Source organism: Equus caballus, chromosome 22 (assembly GCF_041296265.1).
Source record: "Equus caballus isolate H_3958 breed thoroughbred chromosome 22, TB-T2T, whole genome shotgun sequence".
In the NCBI taxonomy this organism is placed as follows: Eukaryota; Metazoa; Chordata; class Mammalia; order Perissodactyla; family Equidae; genus Equus; species Equus caballus.
The window spans coordinates 7,809,075-7,828,090 of NC_091705.1; the positions used below are offsets into that span (position 1 = coordinate 7,809,075).

The 19,016-nt window shown below is 49.3% G+C and overlaps 2 protein-coding genes across 6 annotated transcripts in view; one reads left to right on the forward strand and one right to left on the reverse strand.

Annotated features, from left to right (window-relative positions):
* BANF2 (BANF family member 2) overlaps positions 1 to 7,861 on the reverse strand; it is a 45,659-nt gene extending 37,798 nt beyond the window's left edge. The window contains exon 1 of one of the 2 annotated variants that reach the window (XR_011430724.1): positions 6,716 to 7,861. The gene's annotated coding sequence lies outside the window, so the exon portion shown is untranslated. The remainder of the gene's footprint in view (positions 1 to 6,715) is intronic. The other variant, XM_023626078.2, reaches the window with a different exon arrangement.
* The window catches only part of RRBP1 (ribosome binding protein 1), a 61,816-nt gene continuing 50,253 nt past the window's right edge, over positions 7,454 to 19,016 (forward strand). For 2 of the 4 annotated variants that reach the window (XM_023626081.2, XM_070247100.1), the window contains exon 1: positions 7,454 to 7,585. Coding sequence is in view for 2 of the 4 variants with exons in the window: in XM_070247098.1 (XP_070103199.1) it covers positions 8,606 to 8,608 (3 nt within the window). In the remaining 2 variants the exon portion in view is untranslated. Of the gene's footprint in view, positions 7,586 to 8,278; positions 8,609 to 19,016 lie in introns of those variants that run through there. The other 2 variants (XM_070247098.1, XM_070247099.1) reach the window with 1 other exon arrangement.

Here is a 19,016-nt window from a genome sequence, read left to right on the forward strand (position 1 = left end):
GAAAAAGAAGACAGTTAGGTCTTTCACAGTTCCTGTATACTATTTCACTCTATTTACTTTGGAGCACTAACCACAAGCTGAATGTTAGTCTAATGAATTATTAATTGCCTTCCCCCATCTCTACCAGACTATAAGCTCATTGAGCATAAGGTCCTATTTGTCTTGTTTTCTGTTGAATTCTTCGAACCTAGCATGCAGGAGTCCTCCATAAATATTTATTGAATGAATGAATGAGCAAAGTAAACCAGGAACGGAGGATAAAGTCTGGAGTCCTGAGTTCTTCACTGCTGGTAATCTTAGAGAAGATCCAAGATGTCCAACTAGCTAGGCTAGTTAAGGATGCTGTCTGCTCAGGGACAGAAAGTTGAGCCCCATTGTGCCTTCTAACTCAAAGGCCTTCAGATTTTGTCCCAAGATGTCCAGTGTGTGGCATCGAGCCATGCCAGGCTGACCTCAGGGCGTTCTCATGACTGGTACCTCCTGTCTGAGACAGAGAGGTAGGTAAGATTCCAGAATTCCTAGGATGGTATTATTGGACAGTACAACTGGATGGTGCCTTCAGTTCAATTAAAACATTTTTGACAGCCTACCTAGCACTCACTGTTATCCAAGGAGTAGGCTGAGTGGGAGATGCATGGAGGCCTGGAAGGACAGTAGAAAGGAGCAAGGTTTCATTAACTCGTGTAGGGTCCGTTATACCTGCTCATTTCCCCACTGATGTTTCTGTGGGGGAAGCAGAGGGATGTGTCATGGAAAGACGCCATTTTTGGAGTCTGCGAGGCTTATTTCTTGAGCAAGTTACTGCACTTCTCTGACGTCAGCTGCCTCACCTAAACTGAGGATAACAATAACAATGCTTTTCCTCTCATGGTTATAGTAAGGATCATTTGCAAAGCACTTAAGAGACAGGAAGGTGCCAGACAACATCATTCATCTACTTTTTTCCCCAGTTTTCTTTGGGGACTCACTTATAACCAGCCACTGCGTCAACTGCCATTTTTGCAAAAGCTCCTATCTCCAAGCTCACTTCCAAACTCACCCATCCAACAAACCAAACATTCTTACCCCGGTTATCTCTTATGATCGCTAGTAACCATAAAAACTGGTAATTTGAGTTCATGCTTACCATGTATTTTCTTTGAGTAAGTTTTCTTTTTGACAGTTACTATAGTCTATCTACAGAGATTTTTTTCTTTTTTCAAGTATCACTGCTGCAGAATTTAAATCGTCTGGGATAGCATAGGTTTTCTGTTCTAGATTTTGCAAAAGTATACAATAAATGTGCTGTGGAGTGGAAGGATCTGCATTCTGTTTTAAAACTTTTAAACTCTAGGGGTTGGCCCCGTGGCCAAGTGGTTAAACTCGCGGGCTCCACGTCAGCCTCCAGGGGTTTCGCCGTTTCGGATCCTGGGCACGGACATGGCACTGCTCATCAGGCCACACTGAGGCAGCGTCCCACACAGCACAACCAGAGGCACTCGCAACTAGAATACACAACTATGTACTGGGGGGGGGGGGGGGCGGTTGGGAAGAAGAAGGAAAAAAAAAGACTGGCAACAGATGTTAGCTCAGGTGCCAACCTTAAAAAAAAATTAAAAACAAAAAAAAGCACACTTTATGTCACAATCATAAATGGAAAACAGGAAGGTTTTTTTTTTTTTTGAAAAAAAAACCTTTAAACCTAAATTTGTGTTTAAAGGAGCTGAAAGTGCCCCACATTCATTCATTCGTTTGCTTATTCATTCAAGAAATATTATGAGCTATGGACCTACACTCTTGGTGCCCTGCTCACAACCCCTCTGCCATTCCTAGGCATATCAACAGCCTCTGATTGCAAACCCAGCGACCTTCTTCCTCTGGGCTTTCTCTCAGGGGTGGGCTGGAAACGCCAGGAGCAGCCTTCAACCCGTGATGGATAGGAGCTAGTGAATAAGTCCTCCAGCCTCCTCGCGTCTCCGTTTGGGTAAGTAACTCTGAGGCATATGCCACGCTGTCTCCCAGAGTTTCTCAATGGGATTCGGCTTCAGTTGCCCAGAACAGAAACCTGCTGACGATGCACTGTTTGTTGGCTGCCTTCCCTCCCCTGTCTCCCTTCTCCACTGCCTTCCTGGTGATTCCTGGAACCACCTTCCAAATAAACTGCTTTCACTCAAATCTTCTTCTCGAGCTCTTCTTCTGGGGAGACACAACCTAAGGCGAGTTTTTCCAGAATCAAGGCATAGGGCTGGGTGTTCAGGGAACATATTGATGCATCAGATAAAGCCACTGACCCACAGTTCAGACAGGAGTGAGATGTGTGCAGAAATGTCAACAGAAACATGCACGGTTTCATTTTCCTAACATTTTCAAATCCTGTTGGATCTCTCTCTCTCTCAATCCCTCTCTCTCTTACACACACACACACACACACACACACACACACACACACGCACTCCACTCCAATCCAGATGACTGTTATATTCAGTAGTGTAAAGAAGCCAGCTGGCTCATAAGAGCTGATTATTACATTTTTAGGAATTTTTCGAGCAATTTGTTAAACACAGTCATTATTAAAAATTTAATTATACAAACTTACAGTGAAATAGATTACATTAAAAACAAAGGTAAAAAATACTGAAACTCATTATTTCTTAATTATTTTACTACGTTTTACTATTATGCGTGCCCTTGAGGTTATTTATGTCTGTTCTATCTATATGGTATATAATGGTATGCTACTGTGAATTTCTTTCCACCTTTGTGTTCAGTGGCTCAGTAGCTTGAAATTGGCTATGATGAGAGTATTTACACCACAGAAATTGGCAAATGCTATAAATTAGAGATACCCTTCTGTCCCCCACCTCAGACAGCCAATTGGTAAACATTTACCAGCACAGCATCAACCATCTCTTGCCTAGAATCTTACAAAAGCCTGCTAACTGGTCCCAGGGTCCTCCACCACACCCTTCTAGCTACCTGCACACCATCTGTATGCAGCTCCCAGCTCTAAATGTTGGGTATGATCATCTCTGTCCTTAAGGTTTGAACCTCTACTCGTGTGCTTAGGTTTCCAAACTGTATTACCCACCCCAGCCTCAATCCCTGAGCTTCAGACCCACAGAAACAGTGTCTCCACCGGGACTTCCCTCAGCTCCTCGACTTCAACATGTCCAAACAACAGGCAACATCCTCCCCAAATCCATCTGCCACTTGTTCATTCTCCTGTGGGTCCTGCCCCAGCAGTGACACTACCACGCTCCCTGTCACTCAGGCCAGGAACAGGAGCTCACAGGTGGCTCCTCCCTTCCCCGACACCCTGAGGTCACCAAGCCATACCCACTTCACCTCCTAAACCCTTCTCATAAAGGACCCTTGCACTTCCCACTCCTGCCACTGCCCCGTTGAAGCCCTTGTCACCTGAACTATTGCAATGGCCTCCCAAACCAGGGAGTGGGTCCTCAACCTAGCTGAGCATCTCAATCACCCAAAAGAGAGTGCCGAGGGACTGACCTCAGTGTCATGGATCACAAACCCTTCCCTGAGTGGCCACCACCAAGAGTCAGTCTCGCCACCCCCCTCCCCCTCTGCGCCCTGCCGCCGCCCCCCGCCCTCCCCCCAACCCAGGTACAGCACAACTTCCAGGATCTGGCACCCAAGGCAGTGGTTATGCTCATGGACCCTGGAGCCAAATGCTCCTCTTCCGACTAGCTCTGCAACATTGGGCAGGCTACTCAACCTCTCTGTGCCTCAGTTTCCTCATCTTTAAAGTGGAGATAATGACTGTACCTCCATTATCAGGTTGTTCTGAGGGTTAAATAATTTTACCTAGTGACAGGGCATCTCAAACAGTGCCTGGCACATGATAAGACCTAAAAGTATTATATATTGTCATAGTGGCTTTTTTTTCACATGACACTTTATTCTGCTTGTCATTTATCATCTTTCATGGTTGTTAACAAAGCAAAACCTCTTTTTACACTGTAAGAGATAACATATTCTCATCTTTCTGCCTTCTCTTTCAAAGTAATATCCACAATTTAGTAATAGAAAGCAAAGCACTGTCAGGAGTTAATGGACCATACTAGCTAATTATTCTTGTATGTTTAGTTTTTCCCAATAAGAACACTCTATTTGTTTTTAATACACAACTAAAACCCAATACATCCTTTTTTTGTGTCAAGTTGATCCAAGTATAATTTGCTTACAACCAAATTCACCCATATCAAGAGTGTATAATTTGATGAGTTTTACCACAGTCACGTAACCACCACTATCACCAAGAGATGGAGCATTTATATCACCCCAAAAGAGTGCCCTCATGCCCATGATGATCACTTTTGGAGACTCATGTCTTGCTACCCTCGCCTTCACCCTCAAGCTTGGCAAATGCAACCACGGACAGCTGCCCCTCGGGCATCAAGCTCCCTGGGATCGCCAGGCCTCTGCCTGAGCTGTGCTCCCACCAGGCGCACCCTTCACGTGCTTTTTGGCCCCGCTAACTCCCACTTCTCTTTTGAGCTTCTGATGTCACCCCCTCAGCTCTCCCCAGTCTGGGTTAATGCCCCTGCCTGTGGGCTCTCACATCACCTTGGGCTTCTCTCTCTGACTGCACTGCCCATTTGTGTTGAAATGACCTGTTCACACGTGCCAGCCCCTCCCTGGACTGTTGCCGACGGCAATGGCAGGCACCTGATTGCTGGGCTCTAGCCTGGTACCTGGCCCTGAGCAGACAGGACCTGGAGGCTGGACTGTGCCGTGGGATGTCTCTCCCGCAATGAAAGGCTATGTGATTTGGCAGATACGGGCCTGCGGTAGAAGATGCAACAGGGCCCGGGGCTCTGAGCCTGGGGGAAGGCCTTTGCTCCCCCAACAGGCACCCCCTGTCCATGTAGTCCTGGGGTGGTTCTGCTTTTTCCCAGACACATCCTGGGAGAGTGCAAGGCTGAAACGAGCTGATGAGGCTGAGCAGGGCCAAGGGTGGGTTCCACAGGCACAGGGGTGGGGATGGGGGGATTGGAGGGGTCGGGGCTGACTCCTCTCGGTGTTTGGACAAGGGGCAGGGGGGCAGGACAGGTGAAGGCTCAGGCCAGCCACTCTTCCATACTGAAACGTATGTTGTGTAGAGACCAAACCAAACATTAAATTATGGGAGGGAGCAGGCAGAGAGCCCCTTTTTGTAAACACCCCTCACTCTTAGGGACTCTGTAATCCTGTAATTTAACAATATTTATGGAACACCTATTTCCTGAGCCTCTACTCTGTGCAGGTGCTGTGTCAGGTGTGGGTCACAGTTGTGTGGAAGACACTACGGTGACCCCCAGACCCCCTAGGCACCCTCACCCTCTGCCAAGCGCTTCTTGCTGCAAGCAGCTGCTTCTCTCTGCTGGAAGGCTTTCCCTGGCTGTCGGGGTGTGGCGGGCAGTTAAAGTTTTGCCAGAAGAAGCCATCAACCAACAAGGACTGGGAGTAAGTGGGTAAATAACCGACTTCCTCCCCCCTCAGATGGGACATCTCCAGGGTGTGTTCCACACGGTCCGGCATGCCCCCCGATACTTGGCCCTGGTTGCCCACAGCAGTCACTTGCTTGATATTGTGCTGTCAGCTCTTTCCCGTCCCACTTCTCTACCAGTGTTTCCTGTGATCATCCCCCACGTGAGTCACTTGAACCCAAACCCTCCTGTCAGGCTCCGCTTCCGGGAAAACCTAAACAGTGAATAATGAAGGTGGTGTCTGCCCACAGCAAGGCCCTCGAGGGCAGCGGGGTCTTTACTGGGTCTGTGTGTCACACTAAGCTGCTGGCCAAGCCTGGTAGTGAATACCAGGCCCTCAACAAACACCAATGAATGAATGAATGAGTGAATGAATGAATGAATTTCCTCTCTCAAACCCAGAGGGGGCAGTGACACTCCTGGAGGAGTAGCCCATGTTCAGGGACGCTGGCTGGTTTCCGGTGGTCAGTCAGAACTAGGCAGCCGGGAAGCTGGGATTCCTGACTTTTACTTCAAGCTGGGGCTCACCACTGGAAACAGACTGAGTGTCGAAAGCTAATCCAGGTTAATTCCTGCTGATTAATCATTAATGTGCTAAGGAACTTCTGAGATTAAAAACAGGAATGAACAGTTTAATTTCAACTCAGCCCCTCGTTATTCCCTCAGGACGGGTTGTATTTTCCCCGTCTTTCTAAGGACTAGTACAGTGTCAGTGCCAAGACAGGGGGTATGTGGAACTGTCCAAGAGGTAGATATTGGGAACAGGGCTCTGCAGCCACAGGGGCCAGGGAGGGTGTGGGGAAGACCAGGCTGCAGCAGCCCTTTTGGCCTCTCAGAAACCTTAATTTCAAAGAAGCTGGCTTTGGCTCAAGTTCAAAGACTTAGCTTTAAGAGACACTGATATAATGGTTAAAAAACCAGGCTTAAAATTGTCTTAATTGAAGGACTTATTTGGCTATCAAGACAGAATGTTGGCTTATACTGGGGCAGGGGTGGGGGGCGTCATGCAATGGAAAAGCACCATTTGCTCAGTTTTCTGGGAAATGGGTGCATTTTCTTGGGTCAGACCCTCTCAGGGTCCGCATTCCATGCAGTGAAACGCCATAAGGTCGATTGTAATTATTGCCCTGCCGTGGTTTGGATGAGCAACTCTCACAGTCGTATCTTCCCTAAAAATGGGTGCAGTGACATCCACCCTCAATTCCTTGCGCACCTTCTGGCCTTTCCACCCGAATTCCTCCACTTACTTAAGAAAACTCTTTCTGGCGCTGATTGCAATCTCTTTGAAGGCAGGGACTTGCCCTCCCTGGGCTGGCCCCCAGCAGAACTCGTCTCCACACCCGGGGCCCGGAGGGGCGCTGCTTCGGGGTAAGTTAGCTGGCTTTAAATAAAGCCTTTCTCCGGCTGTTCGCGGGTTGCGCAACCGTGCTCAGGGTGACACCCCCCGCCACCTCAGGCCGGCGAGCCCAGCGGCCCAGGCCTGGCGTCGCCGGGATTCGAACCTTCCGCTGCCCTCCGGACGGAGCCGGCCCCGAATCAGCGGCCGCGGGCGCCGCCGCGGGCCCGGAGTGGGCGGAGCCGGCGGCCCCCTCCCCCGTTGGCTGGGCGTTCCGGCCCCGCCCCGCCCCCGCGCCGGCCTAGCGCCGCGCCGCGCGGCCCCGCCCTCCAGGCCCCGCCCCCGCGGCTCCCCGCAGCTCCTCCCCTCTCCCATTGGCCGAGGCGGAGACCCTCCTCTCCCCCCAATGGCCGCCGCCGCGGCTCGGCCACCCGCGCTCTGACTGGCCAGCGGCCGGCGGAGTGGCGGGGTTCGGGCCAATGGGGAGAGGCGGCTCGATGAATGGCTGGCCCGGGTGGGGAAGGTAGGAGGCGGCGATCCCGGCGGAGGGGGCCGTTCGCCAGCTCCGAGGCAGAAAGTGCCACGACTCCACACGCGCGCACGCAGCGAGCGAGCGGCCGGAGCGGACGGCGGACGGGGCGGGCGGCGTCGGGGTCGCGGTGCCTGCAGCTGCTCGGGGGCGGCTTCTCGGCGGAGGCTCGGCCGGCTCCTCTCTCCTGGTTCCGCGGCGGCGGCGGCAGCTCCTGCCCTCTCGCTCTCCCTCCCGCGTCTCTGGCTGCAGGTGAGAAACTTGAACGGGCCCTGCAGCGGCGGCGGCGGCGGCGGCGCGCGGGCCGGGCCGTCGGGGCGCCGGGGCCGGCCGCGCCGCGAGTGACACGTCTCCGGGGCGGCCCCTCCCCCGGCGGCGCCGCCCGCCGTCGCAGCGGCCGCGGCCCCTCGGGGTCGAGTCGGACCTTGGGGGGCGTGTGCCGGGCCGAACCCCGTGCAAGGGCGTCGGCCGAGCGCGCCCCGCGGTGTGGTCCCCACGCCCCTCGCCATCGGGGGACCCTCGGCGCGACGTGGCGACCCCTCCCTCTCCGCTGGGCCGTCGGGCCGGCCCGCGCGCTCCGAAGTTGGGCGAAGAAAGTTGGCGGCGGGGCGGGGCGGCGCACAGCTGGCGGAGGAAAGGGTTAAGTTTCGGGAAGCGGCCGGATGACGTTGCTGGGCTGGAGTCCGGGCTGGAGGGGTGGGGGGGGCGGGCGGAAGGCGGCGGGGGCCGGCCGGGGGAGGAGGGCGGGATGAATGGGGGGCCCGAGGGCCGAGTGCGCCCGCCTGCGGGCTGCGGCCCGGAGACGCTTCGGGGGTCGGGCGGCCCCCGACGGGGCGGGCTCGGGACGCGGGGCTGCTGGGGACGCCGTGCGAGGACGGGGCGGTCCGGGGTCCGGACGCCCGGCGCCGCGGTGGCAACTTCCCGGAGTGCGAGAGGCGGCTCCCTGCTCCCCCTGGCGGCGGGGCCGGGGGCGCCGTTTTCCCGGGCAGGCTGCGCGGAGCCGGCGCGAGGGCGCCTGGCGGGGGGACGGGGCACCCCGGGCCGGCCCGCCCCGCCTGCGCCAAGATGAATGGGCCGGCGGTGCCAGGCCAGGCGGAAGCGGGCACCTCCGGCCCGGCCGGCCAAGCGCGCTGGCCCCAGGCCTGGCGCTTGCCCCGGCCGGCCGGGCTCCCTGGCCAAGCGCCCTGGGGCAGGGGAGGGCGGGCTGGATCCGCTCTTGCAGTGGGGAGTCCGGGAAGCTTCGGGGACCCTTCCTCAAGTTACAGATCATAAATGGTAGGTCGGTATGGTGTCCTGGTTAAGGGAGTGGGCTTCTGTCGGGGATGACCTCAGCCAAGCTAACTCCGGGTGTCTGCTTCCCCGTCTGAAAAACGGGGCTGCTGGGCATTTCTGCTTAAGAGAAAAGCCGGGAAGACCCAGCACACGTGGGGAGTAGTCAACAGGTGTTGGCTTTAACTGTTAGGATGAGTTTTTAGGGGCGCGCGGGGCACGAGAGGGAGGTGGAGTCTGGGTCTGGTCCTAGCCTGCCTGCTGCAGATACAGGGCTCTGGGAGTCCCAGGGTCTGGATTGCACCCCCAGGCACCCTTACAGACCCTCTGGGCGGGTCCCTTAGTCTCTCTGAACCTTGGTTTTCTTATCTATAGCCTGGAGATAGTACCACCCACTCACAGTAGGTTCCAGACAGCCTCCCAGGCAGATACCACCCACTCACAATAGGGTCCTCCCAGGCAAGCGCTGGAACTAACTGGGACCTTGTGCAAACAGAAGGCGGTTTGGCAATAACTCTTGGAAGTCAGAGGTCAGCAGAGACTAGGAAGCACCAAGGAAATGAAACTTTGAAAGCTCTTGGGAGCCTCCCACGTTTGCCTCAGACGCTGGAACCTGCAGGGTGAGGGCGTCTGCATGGCTCCTTCTGGAGTTTGGGGAAGTAGGTCCGGTAGGGCCTCACATCCCAGGCTAGAGAGCTCTTCAGAACTCGGCTGCTGAGAGTCCCTGAGACCCAGGTCTTCTGTGCAGCACTCCCAGGAGGGACAGCTGCACGTTTTACACTAGCGCTGTGCAATCCGGGAGCACGTATTCTCCCCCTCCTGCCTTATGCTTTCCCTCTGTGTTTGGTCATCTTAACTTCCTGTTAATCTGACACCAGAGAAGTCTTGGTGATCCTGCAGCATGCTGTTTACTGTCCTGACATCTCAGTTCCTTTATGAACTTTCCCAAGGTCAGCCCCACTATGGGCTGCCAACCTGTTTCCCTTCCAGAAAGAAGCTTCCGGTTCTGAGGTCCTGGAGATGCCACTTCTCTCTCTGTGTGTAAGCAAAAGAGGAAAGGTGGGGGCAGACCTCCTGTAGATTAAGTTTTCCCTTTACATGGAGCAGGAGCAAACCTGGTGTGCCGGGCTTCTGGGCCTCTTGAAGGTGGGAGGGGACAAGAAAGGTGTCTTGGGGTTTGAAGAGAGGATGTTCAGTGGGTAGAGCTACAGGCATTAGGCTGTAACAGAACTCTTTTCTTTCATAGTTAGCAATCGGCCTCTGAACATCTGAAGAGGGTTCAGAAATTAGAGTGGTACCTGGGTACCTGAATATTTTTTGGTGATGGGAGAGTTTTAAATAAATCCCAAATCCTTGAGTCACGTTTGAACAATTATACTCTCTGCTGAAATGAGCCCTAAGTCAACAGGCAGCGATAATTATACGGCACCGAATTCCATTGAAGTGGTTGAATGCAAATCACTTAATGAGAAAGTCTCAACTTTTGAGACGCTAGAATTTGTTTTTGCTAAAATCTTGTTTTGAGAGAAGAAAGTAATGGTCAGTCAGAATTAGGAATGCAAACTGTGCTATCCATCTGTACATCCTGGACCTGCAACACGATAAATGTTGACTAAGTGGGGTTGACTGCCAGGCCTGTTAAAATATTCTCATTAGTTATCCAGTTACTAGCTCATTGGATAAATGAAGCTGAACCTACCTTGGTTTTTAAGGTTTTCAGGCCTTGCAGCCACCCCATTCTGTACAGTAGGTGTGGTTGTTCCCATTCTGTGGATGAGAATGTGGAGGCCCAGCCGGTCGGGTGGATGTCGGGCCAGTTCCCGTTGCCCAGCTCCTGGGCAGTGTGGCCACGGCCTTCTGAATGTTCGCCCACAGGACTGTATAATTCCATGCTTGCTGGGTCAGTAACCGCCGAGGGAGGACACGGAACTAGAAGATCGAAATTAAGAGCTTCAGTGGAAGGAAGGTGGGGAGTGAGTTGAAAATGTGGCGATGCAAGAAGGGACTTTAATTTCATTTCTTTCCCAGTGCCTCCTGTGTGCTGGGCCTTCAAACGCTATAAATACAAATGAGTGAGACTCGTTCCGTCTGAAGGAGCTGCCGTGCAGAACTGTGTCGTCCATTATGGTGGCCACATAGAGTTATTTCAACTTGAAACTATTAAAGTGAAATCAAATTGAAAAGTCAGTTTCTTAGTCACACTAGCCACATTTCAAGTGCTCAGTAGCCGTGTGTTGGTCCATGCCGATTTAGATCATTTCCATCATGGCAGAAAGTTCTCTTGGACAGCACTGGTCTACAGGTGGCTGTTATTCTCTGTTCCTCTTGGTTGTTTAGAATTATTATCATGCTGAACCATATGAAATTGCCCATCAGAAACAGTTGACTGGTGGCAGTCCATGCCTTTCAACCTAATGAGATGTTACCTTTAGATAGCATTTATTCCTGACTCTGTGTGTGCATTATAAATTGCATACCAAGGGAAAAGGGGTGGCGGGGGGGGGGGGGCGGGCAGTATGGATAGTGGCCGTGCGCTGAAGAGCGTCTCACTAACACCAACAGCATCGAAATGGCCAAATGCACCAAACACGGAAAATAGGTGTTGGGCAGAAAGCATATGGCATGTAGGGAAGGTAGATATTTAATTCCAAGTGAGAGAGCCTGGGCAGGAGGGCCGCTTGGCATTCTAGAAAATTAACTTGGGGACGTCCTAGGAGGCTGTTATCTTAGCAGACTAATTCTGATGAGTCTTCTGAAACGGGCGACTTGACTCCCATGTCTAAAAACCAGACACATCCAGTGTGTTTCCTTTAAGTGCCATGAGTGGTGTGTATCTCCCACCTGTCTAGTAAGGGGAAACAACTTTAAGTTATAAAGAAAGTCTGGTAATTTCTAAATTTGATTATTTTGGCAAGACTGGAACAGGTGCTGGTCCCCAAACCTTACACGTTCCAGTGTGCTGGCGTTTCCATGCTTGGCTGGCATACGTTGTTTCCTGGGCGACTGTTTGCAGGGCTCTGTTATACTCCATATAACTTTGAAAGGATCGTTGGATAGTATTGGAGGTAAAAGGGCACATGTGTACTGTGACAGATGGCAGTTAGACTTTGGGTGGTGAACATGATGTAGTCTTCACAGAAACTGAAATATGATGTACACCTGAAATTTATATAATGTTATAAACAAGCATTGCCTGAATAAAAAATTGAAAAAAAAAGGTTTTTGAATTCTTGGCTGTACTAGTGGGCTCATCTCAGTACTCCACGTAGAATAACCTAAAACCAAGGATATGTTCCTCAAATGAGGAAGTCCATTAAGATTACGCTGGAAGTTACCAGCTATTTGTTGTGATCATAAATATCATCTGCGGGCTCAGAAATGGAATAAAAGGCCATCTTATGCCCAAAGAGTTATTGCCAACCCTGACCCTGGTGGAGGGAGGCGTGAACGAGAGCTGTCGTGGGCTGTCTTGAGACTGGCTCTGAACTGGTGCCCTGCGTGGATTGAACTTGGCCTGCCCATGAGATTTGCTTGGCCAGCCCTATGTTACTAAACAATTGAGCCACCTTTTAAAAATGGAGAATTTTTGTGTTAAAATCTAGATTTTGGGGTTCTCCTGGGGAAAATGGGAATTTCTGAGCATACCCGGTCTGCTTTTTCACATGACAGCCAGGGCCTGTGGTCACCCTCTCTGGGCAGGGCCTGAGCCCCCCGATCCCCAGCATGCTACCCATTCACATTACCTGCCTGGGGAGTGGCAGCCCCTGAGGGGTGCTGTTTAATGCAGCTTGAGAGCAGAGAGGAGCTGGAGGGCATTGGATGTCACCTCAGCGCTCACCGATGTCTCCCGCTGGGCTGCAGCTCAGGGGCTGGTTCTAATCCCAGAAATAAGTGGTGTGATCTTGGACGTGACTTTTCTCCTCCCTGGGCTACAGTTTCCTCCTCATGTAAAATGAAACTAGACTGGATGGCTCCATCTTTCAGGCCACAAACCTGGGTTTATCCTTAACTCCTTGCTTTCTCGTACTCGTATCCTGCACAGAGAATGTCCTGTCAGTGCCACCTTCAAGTAGAGCCAGAATTCAACCGTTCTCACCACTGCCACTGGTCCCGCCCTGGTCCACACCTCTGTCTTCTTTCTCCTGGGTTATTTCACTAGCTCTGAAGTGTCTCCCTGCTTTTGCCCTTGTCCCCTGCCTTCTAGTCTGTTCCCAGAGCAGATCATGTCACTTCTCTGTTCAAGACCCTCCTTGGCCAGAGTCTTTACAGTGGCCTCCACGGGCCCTGCTTTCACTTTGGCTTCTCTCCTACCATCCCCCTTGTCCTCTGCTCCAGTCACACTGGCCTCCTCTCTTTCTCAGGCATGCTTCTACCTTAGGGCCTTTGCATGTGCTGTTGCTCCCCATGGGACGCTTTTCCCCTGATGGCCACGTGGCTTGCTCCCCCACTTTCCTCGGGTCTGTGAAGTGTTACCTCTCTGACCATCCCGTTTAAAGTGAGAGACCCTGACCATCCTCCACCCCTACTCCCTCTGCCTGTCCCACTTGTCTGGATGGCTTTCTTTCATTATCACCACCTGATATGCTGCATATGTGTCTGACTTTCCATCTCTGCCCGCAGAGCATGAGCTCTGCCAATGCATGGATCTTTGTTTTCTGAGGTACCCTAGTGACTGCCACACAGTAGATGCCCATCCTTACTGAGCGGATGGAGACAGGATTTTCTAGTGCTCAAGTCTTGTGAGTATATTATTATTTAACCTGAAGTAGTCTGGACTCCTGGAGCATCAAAGATAAACACAAAAACCATATTCCCAAGCCAAGTGGCTTCTGGCTTCCCTCCAGCCTGACTCCGATTGGGACCTAGAGTTACACTTGTGGAGGGCACTGTCAAAGGCGCATGACCCTGCTCTGCCAGCAGAGGCTGAGGTTGAAGTGACCCTCAGGGGAGGGCTTGGGCATTGCTCTCTCCCAAGGGCCAGAAACCTCCAGGCCGGTGATACTGATCTCGGTGCTGCCTTGTTTCTCCATGGCGCATCCTCCATGCCGGGCCTCACAGGACGGGCCCTGCCCAGGTGCTTGCCAGTTTTGGAGCGTTTGCACAGTGTCCCTTATTTCCCGGGGCAGCTGATGGGCATTCGGGGGTTTGCAGAGTACCTGAGTGGATCAGCGACGACACACTCCCTGGGAAAAAAAAACGTTAGTTTTGGTTTGAACAGTGTGCTGGCTCGCTCTGAAAAGCAGTGGGTTTTATGTTTAATGAGAAGCGCGTTCCTCAGTGGTAGTAGGGAAAATCCTTTTCTTGTAGTTGGCATTTCATTCTCTCTTCTTTCAGTCAGACGTCCTCAGCTGAGGAGTAAGAGGACTGCTGAGTGACCCTCCTGCATGCCACTTGGGCCAGGAGGGAAGCCCACCACCAGGGGGCAGGGGGCTGGCTGGTAAGAGGCCCTTCCAGGCCTGGTGCCCAGCCTCCGGTTTTCCTCCTCTCTTCCTACTGTTGCTTTTAGGCAAAGAAACACCAAGTAGATCCTGGATTCCTAGCCCCTTCTGATGGCAGGATCTGGCTGACTCGGTTTACGCGGAGTGGTGAAAGACCGGGTTCTGGCCCTCAGCCCAGGCGGTATGTTTTTCTGGAACTCATTTGGTGGTGAAATGTACAACTCAGCTATAGCAAAACTATTTTCTTTTCAATTAAGACCCATCCTGAATGGAATTAGATGTAGCTTTATTTCTTTTGAATGCATTTTCATTTCTTTGTAAGTTCTAGATATTTTTAGTAATAAGAGAGAAAAATCGTAATTTTCAGAATTCAGGAGTAATCACAGTGATTGAGGGAAGGAAGGAGTCAATGCTGAAGAATAGATGAATTATTGACACCCTTAATAAAAAATCTTTTTAGCGATGGGTCAGGGGACGTGTAAAGGTCAACTTTAGCTATGACTCTGAAGACCAGCCGCTCTTTTCTGTGTTAAATCGCTTCCCTCTTAAACTGGGAGCTCCTGAGCCTGGTTCTGAACTGCTTGATTTTTAAAAGTCAGTGAAGAGGACAGCACACTGGGCATGGCCGTGGACGGTGAGAGTTAAGATAGGAGCTGACTGCCTGCCCTGACCGTGGCCCCAGCTACCCCGTCTTTGCTGGGAGTGGCGTTGTGTAAGCTCGTGAGAGGGCTGGGAGGAATGACAGTGCTGTATTGGATTCTCCAGGCCTTAAAGATGCTCCTCCAAGAGCCAGATGCTCCATTTTCCTACCAAAGTAAAATACATATACACAAAAATGCACTGTCTTGAGTCTACAGCCCAATAAACATCCACAAACTAAACATTCTGTTTAACCAGCAGATCAAGAAATATTATCCCCCACCAGCTCCTTGTGTGCCCCCTCCACTTGCTACCCATCCCCGAGGGTGACTGCTCTCCTGATTTCCAGCACACAGATTGTCCCACCTGTGTTTGACCTACACAAATGGAATCGCACGGCATTCGCTCCTTTGTGGCTCCCTTTCACCACCATGTGTGAGATTCACTTGTGCTCTTGGGCCGGTTCGTTCTCATTGCCGTGTAGTACTCCAGCCTGTGAATACGTCAAGTTTATCCTTTTCACTAGGGGTGGGTACTTGGATAGTTTCTAATTTAGCCCTTATAATGTAATATGAATGACATTATATTATAAAATGTAAAGTCCTGCCTCCGCTTTGGTGACCACTTGTCCATGTTTCCATTAGGTCTGTTCCTAGGAGTGGGGTTGCGGGGCCACGAGGAGGCGTATGCTCAGCTTTGGAGATAGGGCCAGGTTTTTCCCCAAGGGCTGGTACTAGTTTGTACTCCCGCCAGCAGTATATGAGAGCTTGGACTATGTTATACAATGGCTGACTTTTGAAAGGAACCAGAATGAAGTTCGAGTTACCATTGTTATTAATAAGAAATAATGCACTCTTGCCACAGTTCTCCTTTGTCATAGAGATGGGGATGTTTGGCCATGGAGTTCCTTCATCAAAGACGGGCTTTACAAAGGGCCTGTGGAAGAGAGTCAGATTTTATTGCTGATGAGAAAATGCTGTCTCTCAACCATAAACCCGAGTGGAAAGGCAGCCCCTCTGGCAGTAAAGGCAGGGAGCTCAGCAGAGCTCCGATCTGGAGATTGAGTTCTTCATCAGGTCTCCCCCCCGCCCCCGACCCCCCGCCCCGTTAATGTAATGAGCGCTGGAGTATTAAGTGGATTTCTTAAAAACAAAGAAGCCAGCAGTTGGGGACCAGATGTCATTCAGCCCTGACCCACACGTTCCTAATCTGAAAATCCACCCGCCTCCTGGAGCTCCAGTGCAGAGCCCAGAGTCGGTGGTGCAAGGACACGCTGCAGGCTCCCTTCATCCTGGGATTGACGGCTGTCCAGATTTTGATTGGAAAGTCTCCCTAGCACAGCCACCCTCCTGTCATGTCGCAGGGATGATCTCCTTTCTCTTTTCAGAGCTTGGTTGGCTGGAATTTGGTTTAGCTAGGAGTGACAACAGTGCCAAATGTCAGTAGCTTAAAGAAGGAAGGGGCGCTGTGTTTCTGGTGAGGGGCGGGGTGGACAAGTGCTACGTAACAAATAAAAAACACCTTCTGAAAGCACTGAATGGCTTGGGAGATATTGAGGAAGATAGTGGGGAGGCCAGAAACTCAGTAACAGGAGTAACTCTGGACGGTAAGCACAACCCGAGGGCATTTGCAAATTGGGCAAACTCTGAGTTTTAATGGCATCTATGGGCACAGGGGGCAAAGATCAAGGTGGGCCGTATGATGAAAGACCACTCCCTTAGAGCCGGAACCACAGGGCTGCTACCCCTCCGGGGGAAGGCGAGTCAGAAGGAAGGCCATTCCCCCGCTGAGAAGTTGTCCTCACAGCTTGTCCTTCAGGCAGATCCCGTGACCTATGTGGTAGCAAATTCTCAAGCCGATTTTAAAATTCTTTATTTTCTGAAGTCGACCTGGACAGATAGTGCCCCTGAGCCAGTCCACAAGCAAGCAGATCTTTGAAGGACCGCACCTGTATCCTAGGCTCAATGAATCCCCGGGTGTAATTTTCACAGGAAAATGAGCAGTCCCTAGGTCAGAGGAACTAAACACGAAGAATGCAGAGCCATGTGAATGAGGACCAGCAGAAACAGATCGGTGAAAACACGAGACAGTGGAGGGGCTGACGCGGATTTCAAACAACACTTCCTACTATTCTTAAAGTACCAGGCAAAAGGGACAGTACCTCCAAGGAAAGGTAGCTGTAAAGTGACCTAGCAAATTTTAAAAAGGAATCAGGTTACAACTTCTAGACATGAGCAGCTCAATAATTATAATTAAAACCCAACAGATTGAAGAGAATAAATAACTAGACAACAGAGCAGGAGAAAATATACAGATTTCATCTTAGAGCCAAATAGATGAATAATTTGTAAGACCAATTAAGAATCTGGGCAGATAGACTGAGAAGTGTGTCTAATTAGGGCTCCAGGAGAGGAGAGAGATTATGGGACCGAGTCACTGTATGATGAGATACTGACTTGAGAATTTTACAGAAGGATGAGACACCCACCCCCAAAAAAGAAAAAGAAACACCCCACATGTAGACAGTATAGTGATACAGCAGCCACGGGAAGAAATCAAGAGTCAGGGTGAAATGAAGGTAACTTTTAAGACAGAAACCAGGACAGTTAATTTAGTGACAGATCTTCACCAAAGGAAATTCTCAAAGATGTTCTTGGAAAGAAAGTAATGCCAAATGGGGAGGGTGACATGTACAAGCAACAAAGAATAAAGAAGGTAATAATATTTGGGCATCTCTAAACTAATGTAGAAGAATAGTAATAATGTTGGCGGTGGGAAAGGGGTAGGATTAAATACATGAACACAGTAACATTAAATTAAAGGAGTAAAGGAACTAGTGGAGGGGTAAAGTTTTGTTTAACTTTGAACTTTGTGAATGCTGCATGTTATTGTGTTTTGAAGGTAATTACTAAAGAATAGAATGTATTTTGTAATATTAGAGGGAAAAAATGGTATGATTAAAAAACAATCCAAAATGAGAAAAAAAAACACCTAGGATAGGTGGGAAAATAGCTCAAAATAAGATTATAGATTTAAACTCAGATATATCAGCATTCATATTAAATGTAAATTTATTAAATACTCCAGTTAAAACATAAAGATATATTGGATTTGAAAAATCCAACCTTTGTGCTGTGTACGAGAGACAGGGTAAAAATAAAGAAGAGAAGAAAATATACTATGGAAATACTATTTTAAAAAACTAGTGTTATATTGTTGTATAAAATAGACTTTAACACACAAAAATATTATAAAGAGAATGAGTCACTTCATAATGGTAGAAGTTCAACTCAGCTTGAAGATATGGCAATTTTAACTTTGTATCTTATTAATATAATTGCAAAATATATAAAACAAAAATTGACAGAACTACAAGAAATGGTCAAATCTATAATCGTAGTAGAGAATTTTAGCACGTGCTCTCTTTAATTGGCAGCTAAGCAGACAAAAATCAATAAGGATTAGAACTTTGAAGAAAATTAGGAATGTGGTCTATCTATGACTATATATAAATAAAACGCTACAGCCAGCTAATACTACATATTTGACTTCAAAATTTTCAAAGAGTGGCTGCATACAGGGCCTTAAAGTAAGTCTAAACAAATATCAAAGATTGAAATTATATAGAGAAAGCAGATAGTCTGACCACAGTTCAGTTAAACTAGAATTTTGAATAAAAAGATAAATAGAAAATCTCCATGTATTTGGAAATTTGAAAAAGAAAATGCTTCTTGTATTTATTTGTAGGCCAAAAATAAATAAATAATGGAAAATAGAAAATGTTTTGAAATGAATGATAATGAAAATACCTACATATCAAAACTTGTAGGATGTAGCTAAAGTATTATTTACAGGGAAATTTATAACTTTACATACATTAAAAAAGAAGAAAAGGTGAAAATCAATGAGCTAAGTAAACATCTGTCTTTGAAAGTTACAAAAGGTGAAATAAACCAATTGGAAGTAGCAGTGAGAAGGAATTAATGAAACAGAAAGCAAATATACAGTAGAGAAGTTCAACAAAGCCAAAGCTTCATTCTTCCATAAGATGAATAATGTTGGCAGATATCAAGCAAAATTGATCAAGAGCAAGTGAAAAAGAAAAAGATCAAATAATCAATACTAAGAATGTAAAATGAGACTTCACTGCAGATGTGGTTGACATTAAAAAGATAAGTGATTATTATGAACAACTGTGCTACATAAAAGTAAATCAGTGTCGTAGAGAGTTATTAAAGCTTTCTGAAGGATCCGGGGCGGTGCTGTACCATACACCATACATAGAAGACTGTTTTTATATTTCAACATGGCAATAATTTTGCAAATTCTGACAACAT